General features: G+C 34.9%; 1 protein-coding gene across 2 annotated transcripts; it reads right to left on the bottom strand.

The window, feature by feature from the left end:
• Positions 1 to 8,465: 8,465 nt before the first annotated feature.
• LOC125865106 (uncharacterized) lies at positions 8,466 to 14,496 on the bottom strand. Of its 2 annotated transcripts, none has more exons than XM_049545275.1 (5): positions 14,206 to 14,494; positions 11,715 to 13,071; positions 10,552 to 10,821; positions 9,753 to 9,908; positions 8,466 to 9,061 (listed from the first exon to the last, which is right to left on the bottom strand). In XM_049545275.1, the coding sequence occupies exons 1-5, from the start codon at positions 14,217 to 14,219 to the stop codon at positions 8,942 to 8,944; spliced, it is 1,917 nt and encodes a 638-aa protein (XP_049401232.1). In that variant the 5' UTR covers positions 14,220 to 14,494; the 3' UTR covers positions 8,466 to 8,941. The 2 variants fall into 2 exon arrangements, 1 of the variants encoding a protein (XP_049401232.1); XR_007446312.1 differs by having other exon boundaries at positions 8,796 to 9,061; positions 9,753 to 9,921; positions 14,206 to 14,496.
• Positions 14,497 to 16,209: the final 1,713 nt, after the last annotated feature.

Here is a 16,209-nt window from a genome sequence, read left to right as displayed (position 1 = left end):
TGATCCACATCATATTTTAGCATTTAAAGATCACTCCACTAGAAATTAAGCAATTTTCACATTTTTCATGTATATTAAGTCAATGAATTTTTTTGTAATATGATTTTCGGGAACATCTTTTTTATAACTTTAACTTTGTAATGATCGGGTGGAACAATACATATAGTCTCACCGTAATCCACATTATTCTTTTATCATATAGGGGCCACTCAAAAGGAATTATGCGATTTTCTCAATTTTCGTGTGTGTTAGGCAATAGTTTTTTTTTATTGGTGATATGGTTTTTGGTAACTCTTTTAAAAAATCTTTGTCAGACTCTCCATAATGATTTGGGGGAACAATATGTATAGGCTTACCATGATCCACTCCATTTTTTAGCATTTAGGGGTCACTCAACAAGAATTAGGAGATTTTCTCAAATTTTCGTGTGTTAATCAATAAATTTTTTAGTCATATGAATTTCGGGAATTTTTTTTTCAAAACATTTAAGTACCCTCTATAATGAAATGGGGAATAATACTATAAACTTACCATTAGGGGTGTACACCCGACTAGTGGTTTGGTTTGACTTGGTTTGGTATTGGAAAAAAAAATCCGACTATATTTGGGTTGGTTTGGTTTTAACTAAAAATAACCAACTTGAGACCAAACCAACCCGACATTATATATGTAATTTTAAATTTTATTTTATATATAAAAATATTTACTTTGATATAATTTTAAAATATTTCTTATACTATTTCATATTTTTTATTTTTTAATAATTATTTCAAGTTTAAAACTTAGAATTCGGAATGGTCCAATAAAGATTATAGTTCATAAATGTTTAATAATTATAATAAAACTTAAATCGAAATCAAATTAATACTAATGCAAAAAGAAAATTAATTCAACACTAAGAATGACAATAATATTGAATATTTGTTCTTTAGTTTTACATTAGTTTAGACAATTAAAATACATAATCTAATTTTAATTTTCCTTAAATATTTAGTAATATAACTAATACTTATTAAACTCATTTTAGCATGATTTAGTACTTTTAAATTATGATCATTTTCATTATGACTTTGCAATATGTATTTTATATGATGATTTCATTATTAATTTTTATTGAATATTTTAGTGTCATCAGTACTCATCTCATATTTTGTGTTATTTTCTTAAGAAACACCTTAGATAATTGTATTTTGGTTGGACTAAAGAAATATTTGGAGCACAAGTTAATTATATGTTTGTATGCAAACTTTACCGAAAAAATCTGAGGTTTATTAGTTTGGTTTGACTTATAAATTTAAAAATTTGACACAATGATTTGGTATTGAAACGACCCCAAAAATGCCCGAAAATGTGCTTCGAAAACACCTATAATTGTAATTTCCATATATCTCAAAATCCGTGCATGATTTCGGAAATTCGACTTCATATTCTTATTCAGGGGGTAAAATTGAGTGGGAAATGGGTCTAACCCGAATTTTAGAGCAACCATATCAAAATTTGAAAATCGCAAAAAATGCGATTTTCAGGGTCAACTTTAAAGGGGCATATCTCTTAGCACACAAGGAACTGGAAGGGCCGCTACCTATTAAATTAAAGCCCTTCGAGTTAGCTTTCCAATGCAATTGGTTTCACCTCATTCCGAGTTAGGATGAAGGAGTTATGATCATTTTCGTAAAACCTGTCGGAGCAGAATTTCAATTTCCAGTAGCTAAAGTTACTGTAGCGGCTGGACGTTTTTCTTTTATAAAAAAGAGGATTGTCCCATACTTAGTTATATTTCTTTCTAGCTTCAAAACACTCAAAAACACTCTCTAATCCCTCTCCAAAATTCCACCAAGATCTTCAACCAAATTCAAACATCTCAAGTTCTAATTCCGGATTCAAGACTCAATCTCAAGCATCAATTCTCCATTCCAATCTTCATCAAGGATTCTCCAAAGTTGAGGTATGTGGGTTGATTGTGGAAACCTTCCTTTCCACAAGTCCAACCATTTATCCTCTATTTTACTTCAAGTTTATGGGTCCTTATGATCATTTATGAACTCTTGAATTATGGAATTACTACTACACATTCTATTATGGTCTATTTTTGCATATTATCATGAAATGGAATTATTATGTGATGTTTATGGTTTTCATGCTTCCATGATCAAATTATGAAGGTTGATATATATATGTATGTTGTTGGTGGGCTGATTTATATGTATTTCGGAATTGGTTGGACTTAGTACTCTTGAAAGACATGATTTTATCTACATGAACAATAGCCCACCATGTGTTTGATAAAATGTCATTTATAGAATTCATAGGAAATGGAAGGTCCAATGTACATCCTATGAGTCGGATGATTATATAATTATTGAAATGATGATGAAAGGGATACATGTATATGATTTTCTCAATATAGTGTTGTGAGTCGACCAAGCCTAGTACGGGGGGTAGTAGGCCCGTATAACCGTATCGAGGGGTTGGTACCTTGGTTGCCTAGTACGGGGGGTAGTAGGCCCGTATAACCATATCGAGGGGTTTGTACCTTGGTCCCTAGCTCGGGGGGTGGTAGGCCCGGGTAACCACATTGAGGGGTTTGTACCTCTTTCGCCTCTCCAAGGGGGTGGTAGGCCTTGGAAATACTATATTGATGGTCACTCACCACACATGTACTACGTCCCACTAAATATGATTTTTATGTAAGCATCATTATACATATCATTTCTCTAATGTGCTATCTATCGGGTATGATTATGCATTTTTCCTATGATGTCCATCTATTGTAGCATTGCATTGCATCCCATATACTTAGTACATTCAAACGTACTAATGCATACTCTATGCCTACATGATGTCACCATGTAGGGACCGGAGCACCGCTTGACCATCCTCCTCCGCGTGGCTAATACGATTTCCTATCAAGGTTATTGGTGAGTCCTCCATTCCGGGGACGTTGCTCATGATCTTTTGCTATGTATAAGACTTTTCTTTTTAGTTATGTTTTGACTATGAGGGTGAGCCCGGTAGTTTGTCTTGGCCCCCGCTAAGTACTCATGTTTAGAGGTGGTGTTGGACAAGTTGTGTATTATGCTTGAGCTTGACTCATCTATGGTATTTATGTATCATTTCTTCTTCTTTTTTTCTTGCTTCCTTAGTCCCGATTTCCCCCTTTGATTATGCTTATCGCTTATGGTCATTTTAATTGCTTCCGCGACCAAGGATGTGTAATGATATACTATGAGGCTTGTTTGGGGTTCCTTCGGGTTCCCCATTCGCCGGTCACGTCTAGGCCCTAGGCTTGGGTCGTGACAGGTATGGTATTTGAAAAACCCAAGCCAACCCAAGGTTGAAAAACCTGAAAAAATTCGAATTTTATTAGTTTGGTTTGGTTTATAAATTAAATTTTTTTACACAAATGGTTTTGTTTGATATTTGAAAAACCCGAACCGACCCGATCATGTTCACCCTTACTTACCATGATCCATACCATTTTTTTTACACTTAACGACCACTCAATAGAAATTAGATGATTTTCTTAGTTTTTCGTGTGTTAGTCAATAAATTTTTTGGAGATATGATTTTCGTTAACTTTTTTTTACCAAAACCTTGATAGAACCCTCTGTAATAACCTACAAAAATGATACATTTATCCTCACCATGATCTATGCCATTTTCTTTTACCATTTAGGGGTTACTCAACACGAGTCAGACGATTTTTTAAGTTTTTCGTGTATGTTAGCCCATGAATATTTTGGTGATATGTCTTCTGGACGATTTATTTGCGAAACCTTTACGGAACCCTACATAGGGAGTTAGGAGAGCAGTTGGTACAGTCTCACCATTTTCAGAGTCAATTTTGGACATTTTGGGGCCAATTTATAGGAATTAGACGATTTTCTCAGTTTTTCGTGTGTGATACCCTATGAATATTTTAATGATATGAATTCCAGACGATTTCTTTGTGAAAAATTTGTGAAACCTTCCGTAGGGATTTGGGAGAGCACTACGTAAGTCTCACCATTTTCATAGTATATTTTGGAGATTTAAGGGTCAATTTACATAAATTAGGTGATTTTCTAAGTTTTTTGTGTGTAACACTCATGAATCTTTTGGTGATATGACTTTAAGACAATTTCTTTGCTAAAACTTTGAAGAAATCTCCGTAGGGAGTTGAGAGAACAGTAGGTACAATCTCATAATTTTTAATGTCCATTTTAGATATTTAGGCGCCAACTGACAGGAATTAGGCAATTTTCTCAGTTTTTCATGTATGTTAGCCCATTAATATTTTGGTGATATTCCGAGAGATTTTTTTGCAAAAACTTTACGGAACCCTATGTCGAGAGTTAGGTGGAGCAATATGCATATAGTCTCACCATTTTCAGAGTTCATTTTGGGCATTTAGAGACCAATTTCCAAGAATTAGACGATTTAGAGACCAATTTTAGGCATGTATGTTAGCCTATGAATATCTTGGTGATATGGCTTTCGGATGATTTCTTTGCAGAACCTTTATGGAACCTTCAGTAGGGAGTTGAGGGAGTAGTATGTACAGTCTCACCATTTTTTGAGTCCATTTTGGACATTTAGGGGTGAATTTACAGAAACCAAGTGATTTTCTCAATTTTCCATATGTGTTAGCCCATGAATATTTTGGTCATATGGATTTCAGACGATTTCATTTTGAAACCATTACAGAACCCTCCGTAGGGAGTTGGAGGAGTAGTATGTACAATCTCACCATTTTCAGAGTTCATTGTTGATATTTAGGAGCCAATTTATAAAATTTGTGTGATTTTTTCAGTTTTTGTATATGTTGGCCTATGAATATTTTGGTGATATGTCGTCAAGATGATTTCTTTGTGAATCTTTACGGAACCCTCTGTAGGGAGTTGGAAAAGAAATACTTACAATCTCACTATTTTTAAAGGTCCTTTTGTGCATTTAGTTCCAATTTAAAGAAATTAAGCGTTTTTTTCAATTTTTCGTGTGTTAGCTCATGAATATTTTGGTGATATGAGTTCTAGATGATTTCTTTGTGAAACGCTTACAGAACCCTTTATAGGGAGTTGAGGACGCAGAATATACAATGTCACTATTTTAGAGTCCATTTTTGGCATAAAGTGGTTAATTTATAGGACTTAGGCGATTATCTTGGTTTTTCATGTGTATTAGCCCATGAATATTTTGGTGATATGAGTTCTAGACGATTTCTTTACTAAACCTTTACAGAATACTATGTAGAGAGTTAGGGGAGCGGTACATACAGTCACACCATTTTTAGAGTTCATTTTGGGCATTTAGAGGTCAATTTACAAAAATTAGGCTATTTTCTCAATTTTTCGTGTGTAGTCGCCCATGAGTATTTCGTGATATTAGTTCCAGAAAATTTCTTCGCGAAGCCTTTACGGGACCCTGCAGCATAGAGAGTTGGAGGAACAATACGTATAGTCTTATAGTTTTCAGAGTCCATTTTGGGCATTTAGGTGCCAATTTACAGGAATTAGGCAATTTTCTCAGTTTTTCGTGTGTGTTAGCCCATGAAAATTTTGGTGATATGACATCTAGACTATTTCTTTGCAAAATCATGACGTAACCCTCTCTAGGAAGTTTTTCTCAATTTTTCGTGTGTATTAGCTCATGAATAATTTGGTTATATGGCTTCTAGAAAATTTCTTTGTGAAACCTTAACGTAACACTCTATAGGGAGTTTGGGGAGCAGTGCGTACAATCTCACAATTTTTAGAGTCCATTTTGGGCACTTATAGGCCAAGTTATGAGTATTAGATGATTTTCTCAGTTTTCGTATGTGATTGCCCATTAATATTTTGGTGATATTGCTTACGAACGATTTATTTGTGAAACCATTACGAAACCTTACATAGGGGGTCAAAGAAGAAAAATGTGTAGTCTCACCATTTTTAGAGTTCATTTTGATCATTTAAGGGCCAATTTATAGAAATTAGGTGATTTTTACAATTTTTCATGTGTATTAGCCCATGAATATTTTGGTGATATCGTTTCTGAATGATTCTTTGCAAAACCAATACAAAAGTCTCTGTAGGTAGTTAGAGGAGCCATGCGTACAATTGCACCATTTTTAGAGTTCATTTTGGGCATTTAGGGACCAGTTTTAAGGAAATAAGCGATTTTCTCAGTTTTTTGTGTGTGTTAGCCCATGGAAATATTGATGACATTGCTTCTGAATGATTTCTTTGCAAAACTTTTATGGAACCCTCTGTAGGGAGTAGGGGGAACATTATGTACAATCTCACCATTTTCAGAGTCCATTTTGGACAGTTAGGGCCCAATTTACATAAATTAGGTTTTCTCAGTTGTTCATGTGTGTTAGTGCATGAATATTTTGGTGATATGGTTCCAGATGATTTCTTTGCCAAACCATTACGGAACCTTCGTAGGGAGTTGGGGGACCAGTACGTAAAATCTCACTATTTTTAGAGTCAATTTTGGGCAAATTTATAGGAATTAGGTGATTTTTCAACTTTTCATGTGTAACGCCCATGAATATTTTAATGAGATGTCTTCCGGACGATTTCTTTGCAAAATATTTAGGGAACCATCCTCAAGGAGTTGAGAGGGGGCATTTAGGGGCCAATTTATCATAATTAGGCGATTTTCTTAGTTTTTCGTGTGTGTTAGCCAATGAAGATTTTGGTGATATGGCTTCCAAATGATTTCTTTACGAAACTTATATAGAACCATCCATATGGAGTTAGGGGGAGCAGTACGTACAGTCTCACTATTTTAAAGTCCATTTTAGACATTTAAGGGTCAATTTACAGAATTTAGGCGATTTTCTAAGTTTTCGTATATGTTAACCCATTAATATTTTGGTAATCTGGTTTTCAAACGATTTCTTTGTGAAAACATTATAGAACCCTCCGTAAGGATTTGGAGAGCAATACATATAGTCTCACCATTTTTAGAGTCCAGTTTTGGCATTTAGGGGCCAATTTACAAAAATTAGGCAATTTTCTCAATTTTTCATGTATGTTAACCCATAAATATTTTGGTGATATGACTTTTAGAGGATTTCTTTGTGAAACCTTTATGTAACAATCCGTAAGGAGTTCGGGGAGAAGTATGTATAGTCTCAACATTTTTAGAGTCCATTTTGGGCATTTAGGGCCCAATTTGCAGGAGTTATGTGATTTTCTCAGTTTTTTGTGTGTGTTAGCCATGAATATTTTAATGAAATGACTTCTAGACGTTTTCTTTGTGAAACCTTTACGACCAATACGTACAATCTCACCATTTTTAGAGTCCATTTTTTTGGAAATTTAGAGCCAATTTATAAGAATTAGGCGATTTTCTTTTTCGTGTGTGTTAGCCCATGCATATCTAGGTGATATGAGTTTAGATAATTTCTTTGCAAAATCTTTACGAAACCCTCCATAGGAATTTTGGGGAGTAGTATGTACAGTCTCACCATTTTAGAGTCCATTTTGGGCATTTAGATGAATATTTTGGTGATGTGGCTGCTAAACGATTTCTTTGTGAAATCGGTACATAACCCTCCGTAGGGTGTTGGGGGAGCAGTATGTACATTTTCACCATTTTTAGAGTTCATTTTGAGCATTTATGGGCTAATTTACACAAATTATGTGATTTTTCTCAGATTTGATGTGTTAACCCATGATTTTTTTTTGTGATATGGCTTCTAGATGATCTCTTTGAGGGACCTTTACGAAACTGTCCGTGGATATTTAGGGGAGCAGTACGTACAGTCTCACCATTTTTGCAGTCCGTTTTGGACATCAGGGGCCAATTTACAAGAATTAGGCAATTAGAATTTACCCCTAATGTTAAAAAAAAGTGGTGTAGATCATAGTGAGACTACGAATTGTTCCTTGAGCCCTTACGAATGGTTTCGTAAAGGTTTTGGAAAAAGTGTCTGGAAGCCATATTACTAGAAAATTCATAGACTAACATACACGAAAAATAATAAAATTGCCTAATTTCTATCGAGTGACCCTATATAATAAAAATAATGACGTAAATCACCATAGAAATGGTTCCTCAGACACTTACAGATGATTCTATGGAGGTTTTTGAAAAAAAATATGTTTGAAAGTCATATCATCAAAAAATCCAGTAATATATAAATATATCATACTTTCAGAGTATTTTGTTTAATCAATTAAAGTTCAAACCTCTAGTTAAGGTGTCAATTTAACCCATGAAAATATACATTGGCAGGTCATTCTGAGTATATCAAATTACCTCATCTATAAGTTTTGGCCAATTTATGATGGTAGTGTCCGAATCAACTTTGCACACATCTCAATTAATTCATCGGACACTTATTCTTATTATAACAACAACCAAGTATTTCTATCCAACAAAATTTAAGCAATTGGAAAGAAATCACCTTGTGCCTTTTTGCCTCCCCACCTGGATTTGAACATGAAACCCGTGGTTCTCCTTCAACTTCATTGACCACTAGGCTATACCCACAGGTCCGATCATTTGAATATATAAATGTTGGATTAATATAAAAAGTCCCTCCCAATTCCTTGGGATACATAATTCCATGCGTTATAGCCTACAATGAGACATATGGCTCAACATCTAAACATTAAACTTAGAAGAAGCCTGCTAGTTGCTCTCATCAATTTCAATCAATCAACTAACCATACCTCAATCCCAAAACTCTCTCATCAATACATTCTTGATAAGTACTTATTATTATCTCACACTGTGACGAAAAATAAATAAGAAACAATGATAAGAATTCAAGGTTAGAGCTAATCTAAGCTTAAAATCTAAAACAAAAAAGACAGAAAGGTATACATCCTTATTCTCTAAAGCCAGATGCTGTGCGTTATATTTCACTAATCTTCCCTTTACTATATATTACTCCATCAAAATTGTGGAATCGTTTTATGTAGGTTGGGGTGGGGAGGGGAAGCGAGCAAACGAGACACCTTTTTTATGGTGCCATCAACCCTCCAATTGTGTGAAAGAGAGACTCTGCCCAATCGTCTTTGAAAAGCAACTTTTGCAGTGTCTGTAGCACGTCATATTCAGGGTCCAGTTTCCGCTGCCATCCCTGTAGGAAGACAGAAAAGTATCATGGTATATGTTCAAACAAATTATTACCCTAAGCTTTTCCTTCTATTGGCATTTGGAAGAAAAATAGGGAGAAGATGAATCATGTGGAATAGGGCATGGGAAGAAAAATCTAGGAGGAGAGAGGAAAGAGGAAAGGCAGATATGTTAAATTAAAGAAGAAGAGATCACAGATAACATCCATTTTTGTTTTTCTTTTAATAATCGTGGTATCCGGCCTCAACTAATTCCACGGAAACCTGCCACCTTCCACATGTAACAGGTAACTTTATCCACCAAGGCAAGGACAAAAGGGAAGAAATCACCTAGTGTTTTTGTGTTGGGTTTTGAACCTGAGACCTTAACAACCCACTTCATTGACCACTAGGTCATACCCTTGGGTGCTTCTCAAGCATCTACTTCCATGGTTGGGTTATCAATAATAAAAATGTAGTATGGAATAATTACTTTTGGCTAGCTTTACTAATAACTGAATTTCAACAATGACATTCGGCAGATTTTTACCAGAATCAAGATAATACTTGAGAAAGATAGATGCAGACATTCCCAGCACACATAGTAGATCATATGAACTATTAAAACAGGATAAGTTAACACAAGAATATAGCAGACAAGTCTATGCAGTGCTGAGTTATCAGACGGTAAAAGCATCAAATAAGGCCAAAAGGTACCTCCAACACCAAAGTAGTCACAATCACAGTGCAAATGTTGCCATCAATATTCACCCTATGACGTCTAACTTGCTCAAGCAATTGTTGCATGCAATCTGCCGGATGAATGCCACCCCCTTCAGCTGTCTTCCAGAAGTCAAAAGTTCCCTCCACGTCCTATTACCAAAGTCTATATTATGTTATTCAACAAAGACATGAATCTAAAAAAATTTGGGAGTTTTGACATAGTTCACTAAAGAGACTTAAAAATCAGGATTTGTATCTCATCAGACAGAAAATAAGTGGGACAAAAGCTTTTACAATTGATTCTCATCTTCACAGTGCACACAAGCAAACATCATGGAGCTGCTTCACTTGGGACGTCTTTCACCTATATACTGTGCATCTCCTTTCTTTTTAACAATTCTATTATTTTATGGCATATGTACATGCTGCATCAAAAAATTTGCCACAGATAGATGGTGGTGTGGTAGCACCATCCTGTAATAAGGAAGACAAACTTGTAGAAAAATGAATCACTTTGTAAGTATATTTGACATATTCATATATGGACTAAGACAAGATGAAAGAGGATGCTTTTTATGCTTCCTTTTATTATTCCTGACAGAGGTGTAACGTACTATATGCACTGCGCTTGAACTCAAGTTAAACGAAAATGCAAGATGCGAAGTAAGATGCCGATTTAGCTTTTCCTGCTTGGACAATTAATCGACTACTGAGAATCAAGTGATCAACAGTCAGCCCACATTGTACAATTATGGACTTCATCATTCTTTTACAACAAAAAATTAGAAAGCACCTTGATGAATTCCTCTGGGTTTGGACAGCTCTGTTGTTTAGATAGTCCAAGAGTACTTTCTGCAGCAGTGCGGCCATCTCGAAGTGCCACAGCCTTAAAGAAATCCAGCAGGAGGAGTCTGTCCTTATTGGATAGCTCAGCAGTCATACCCACATCTAGGAAGACCACATGAGGTCTCGATTTGAAAAGTCCTTTACTTGAAGCTCTGTCTTGCGGTGATCTAACAAGAATGTTCCCAGGATGCATGTCTGCATGTATGAAATTATCCACCTGGAATTAAATGGTATAGTATCAAAAAGCGAGAAATAATTTTAATGACTATGTTGCAAAATTGAGGAACTGTAAGATCCCAATGGAAGAGCATTTCCCACTTCCCTAAATAATAGGAGAAAAGAGTAAACAATCTCAAGTTGAAGACTGTAACTAAGAAAAGATTAGTTTGACAGCTTATGGACTTCTTATACAAAACCAAAAAAAAAAAATATGAGGCAGCTAATGCATAATTGTTCAACAAAGGAAGATCTTCGCTTTACTGAAAAGTTGCCCTCAGCAATTAATGAGGTCAACATGTTCGATAAATTTGGTGACTAACCCAGAGAGTTTTGCTCATTATTACCATCGCAAAAACTCAAGCCGCAATTGCAAAGTTGATTTAGGTATTTATTTTATATCAGAAGTTGATTTACAACAACATAATACCCGGAGTAGTCCCACAAGTTGATTTATGCTGTACACATTTATTAAAGCAATAAGAAATTAAGAGCTCACAATGAATCTAATCTCCATTTCTGAGGAACAGTATGTTATAATGCTCAGAGATTCTACATGATGCCCTGATAAAATGACCCTTTTTTTGTTGTTGGGTATGTTAAACCCCAACCCCAACCCCAACTAACGCTCCTGTGCAAGAGTCAATGGTGGTCCTTTCTACTTGACCATCACACCTCAATATCGAAGATGAAGTGTTCTTTTCACTAGGAGATCCTCCATTTTCTTAGCATCCCATTTTTACTTATGTATTTCGGTAGTTTTACTTTCAGTCATGTTTCTATTGGCATATTCCTTCTTGAATTACTTTTTTTTAATCCAGTAAAGTATTTCATTATTAATAAAAATAATAACCAACTTCGACTTTACCATATGGCTAAATTACACAGACATACCAACATCATCTTCAGTAGTGCATGAGTCCCAATGTGAGCAAGGGCACTTCGGACGCGCTCACGTCCTTCAAACTCTTTCATAGGTTCTTCAAGCTCTTCAATGTAGCGCAAGATATTTTCACCGTCTTCATAGGTTTCCACTAAAACTGCAGGATGCACCAAAGGATATAGAGGTCTGGGAAATGATACATCCTTCCATCTGCGGAAGTTGTATATAAAACGACTCAAGTTAGCTGCTTCCCTAGAAAGATCAACTTGTGACATCATAAAGACCGCAAACTGCTGTATGCTTTCATCCAGTCTCAACCACTTCAAAGTTGGGAAGACCTTTGAAACTTTTGCAAACATGTTAATTAGTACGAAATCCCTCCTGATAGATTCACCAACGCCTGGGTGCCTAACTTTGACAGCGACACGAATGGGTTTAACCCGTTGTCTAGGATATCGGAATTTCAAGGTTGCCCGATGAATTTGAGCAATACTACCCGATGCGACAGGCTCCTCCTCAAAATTTTCAAATATTTCAGGCAGCTTCCGTCCAAACGCCTTTTCAATGCTTCTTTTTGTGTATGCATAGCTATGTGCTGGTGCCTTTGAGTGGAGTTCTTCAAGTTCATTACACATATCATCTGGAAACAGATCTGGCCTTGCTGCTGCCCATTGACCCCACTTAATGAATGCTGGACCTGCCTTCTCTAGAGTTCTTCTCACAGCACGAAGCCACTTCTTCCTAAACTCAATACCAAAGGAGTCCGCAAAAGGAGCCATTAGCATACAAGGGGTGAACAACAAAGCTAAGTATACTGCCCTCGAGAGCAATATCAAGCCCTCTAAAATCAAGAAGATAAATGAAGTCAAGTAGATATGTCCATCCTTTGCATGCATGTAGAGCGACTCCGGGGATGTGAAACCTTCTGCTTCTGCAAGCACACTTTGATTCCATGCTAGCTGTCCAATAAGGAAGGCCAAAATGCCAGGAGATACCAGATGTGAGCGAGACAAAGCAAGGCTCATCACACATGTAACCCTACTTATTGGTGGCAGAATTGTTCCACAGCTTGAATGAATCTGAAGTAGCCGTTTCCAGGCAACTCGAGCATGGTGTGAGACTGTCTCATTCGTAAGGAACAAACAGCTAGCTTTCGAATTGTACGTCTTCCATAAGGTTCCTTTTGCCTCATAGAAAATGCTGGAGGTAAATCCTCTATGACAAACTCTACATTGTGAATGTAATCTGGAAAAGATAAAAGAAAGTCCGGTAGGGCACGTTGTCCAAACTACTGAGTTCCTGGCCTTGGTGCTGGCAAGAAGGGAATGAGCAACCCTTTCAACACTTCCCTTCACCAAAATTCTGCACCTGACAAAATAAAACATGTAGTAGAGCAGTCAAATTTAGCTGAGCAAAGCTGAAATTGCTGGTGATAAATTTGGAACAATGGCAAATATTTTTCTTATAACATGTTCCTTGTTGAAATATTTTTCTATTAGAAATGGTAAGAAAGAAGGAGGATAGGGAGCTCACCCAATTTCAACCTTGTTGTAATCATTTTCAGTGTACAGTTACCTTATAGTGTTGAAACTTTTCTCTCCAAGAAAATATTTTCTACCAAAAGGGGGAGAATAACTACGTCACTTACTCACTTATGGACCGACAGGCCGTAGTTGCTTTATTTTTAGAAGTAACAGATTCTTACTCCACATCACTTGCTTCATCCAAGACTTGAACATTGTTGTGAACGATTATCATCAACACTATCACTAGCTCTTCCTCATAAGATTACCATACTTCATCTACTTTATTTTGTCTAAATTATGAAAACTGATAAAAAAAAAAGATTTTTTAAGGCAAACATTTTTCTCATATCAATCATAATCTAAACCCTTTTTTTTCTATAACCCTGGTGATATGATCCAGGTTTTATTAATTACGGTTTATTAGCAAGTGGATTAAGTGAGAATTAGTGAGTTGGCAAGTTAGTTACATATGGTGGTTAAAAGAAGAAGTTAAAGTTGTTAGAAGGCACGTGCAAACCTCGTGACTGTTCCGTAAGTTAGTCCCCAACGTACTTCATTATCTCTAATTCATTTTGATTCATATTATGTCGTGTTTGGGCTAACTCACACGCACCTCAACTAATTGCACATGATACATGCTATTGAGATAACTCTGTCCATCAAAGACTCAGTAAAATGAGATGAAACCAGATTGTATTTTGCTTCCCCAGGATATAAAACCTGAAACCTCACGTTTCCCAACCCACTTCATTCACCACTACATCACACCCTTAGGTACTCAATGACAATATGAACCTTATACTCCCATCATCATAATGACAAACCATAAAACAAACAATTAATCATCCTTGTTAAGTCCAATTCTAGGCCTAATTAGAAATACCCAATCATAAGCAATATAAAGAGATCTAAAACTTCGAAAAAAGATTTTTTTAAAAAAAAAACTTAGATAAATGAAGCAATATCAGATACGGACCTTGATACGGCCATTGATAATTGATGTTGATAGGTCTTCTACGATGCAAAGCTGATTGATACAAAGCATTGACCCGCATTTTTCACCTTCGATGCAAAATGTATCATCGATGACTTTTCGTCACCGTAGATGGATGGACACTACAATAGTGAAGAAAACGACACCGTATTGACCGGAAAAATCAGCCGCGCACGGTGGTTTTGGGTTGTCGCCGTCGAGGGGGAAAGTGACTGAAAAATCCACCGGGTTGTAAGTGTGTTTGGCAATTGACCCGATTCCGAATCCCAAATTTTTTTTTAGAACATTTTACTCAAGTAGCCATTTTTAACATATTTAATTTATAGGAAAAACTACCTAACTACACCTACATCACTACCATATATACTATATTTACCTCTAGTTTAAAACAATTACATATAATATCACTTTTAATATTTATACCACATATTTTAAAAGATTTAATTAGATACACAAATCCCTTAAATATGGTATTGGATAATTATCTTAAATTTAATCTCCTTAATTAATGGTCCACATTAACAACTCAAAATTTTTATCAAATAAATCACACCTGTCGTTCCCCACCCCGCGTCCACTAACCCTCATTCTTCCTCCATCTTCTCCCTTTTTCTTCCTTCATCCTCTCAATACATATTTGCATGTTCAAATCAGCATTATATATATATATATATATGTGTGTGTGTGTGTTTGTTTCTATTATTTTATTATTCTCATGTATCTTGGTTTTGTATCTGAGTTAAAGTTCATAATGTTCTCACATTCAATTTAAAAAAGTTCTATAAATTAGGTTTTGTATTTTTTGATTTTGTTGTTTCTCAAATACTTTAATGGCCGGTCATTTTCAAAATCAGACGATTCTTGTTAAAGGTACTACACATTAACAATATTATACTAAATCAAACAACTTCTATTTGTTATTTTCACTCATGAGTTTTTCATTGTAGGGACCGACTCTTCATCCGTTAACATTCAAGCAGAGAATAGATCTAAGTATAGGAACAACTCAATCAAGAGGGAAGAGTTATGCCAAGCTTTACTTAACATAATAAATACACTATTAGATATGCAACAATGTTGGATACACATCAGATGTACATGTATCTAGTTAAGGGTTGATGTATCTAAGTTAAAATTATATGTATTTGTGAGAAAAAAACTCATATGCTAAAAAAAGGAAGAATTTTGAAATTTTTTACTTTTTTTTTGGATTAGTGATAAGGCAGATACTCTAACATCCTGAGTTGTTCCTAAATTCGATTGTTTCAATTACATTCCATATTTAGATACACATAATTTATGTATATGCTTACAACTTACTATGTATTCGAGATACACATTTTTGAATATAATGTATGAAATTGATACTTGATACATCAAATTAATACTAGATACATGGAATTAAAATTAGATCATATAAATAGATACATATAGCAAATACACGAAATTAATACTAGATACTTCTATTATACATATGAATGTACTTGTATGATACTCTTGTATCTAAGTGTTTAGTTTGGATACATCATCTATTGATAATAGATACATCAAATTGATGAATTTATTATTTTAAGAGTAATAAAATGAAATTAATCAAATTACATGACCAAGATATACATGTTTTTGTTTTTTATTAATAATAATGTTAATTAATTTATTATTTCAAAGAATAATAAATGAAATTAATTAAACATAAATACACTCATTGATTTGCCCTATATTAAGAGATTTGATTAATTTAATTTCCAAAATTAATTGCCCATATATTCTAAAAAATCATCAATTACTCCTCTAATTAAGGAAATCAGTTACAATCAATTAATTTAAACAAATAAAATTCGTATCTCGATTTTAAAATTCGGCAGATACATGTATCTCACAAATGCAAACTCATGTATCCTATGTATGAAATATGGTAGAGGAAGTAATATTTGAAACTATTGAGAATCTTAGTAATTAGGACCTAAACTAGTGGGATTTATGTAG

The sequence above is a fragment of the Solanum stenotomum genome, chromosome 5 (assembly GCF_019186545.1).
Source record: "Solanum stenotomum isolate F172 chromosome 5, ASM1918654v1, whole genome shotgun sequence".
In the NCBI taxonomy this organism is placed as follows: domain Eukaryota; kingdom Viridiplantae; phylum Streptophyta; class Magnoliopsida; order Solanales; family Solanaceae; genus Solanum; species Solanum stenotomum.
This window is presented reverse-complemented; position numbering and strand designations above follow the sequence as displayed.

Excerpts from the sequence above, each read along its gene's own strand:
- LOC125865106 (XM_049545275.1), bottom strand. Across the intron at positions 9,909-10,551 it reads ACCCAGAGGAATTCATCAAG|GACGTGGAGGGAACTTTTGA; the intron begins GTGCTTTCTAAT and ends CTTTGGTAATAG. Across the intron at positions 9,062-9,752 it reads TGACTACTTTGGTGTTGGAG|GGATGGCAGCGGAAACTGGA; the intron begins GTACCTTTTGGC and ends GTCTTCCTACAG.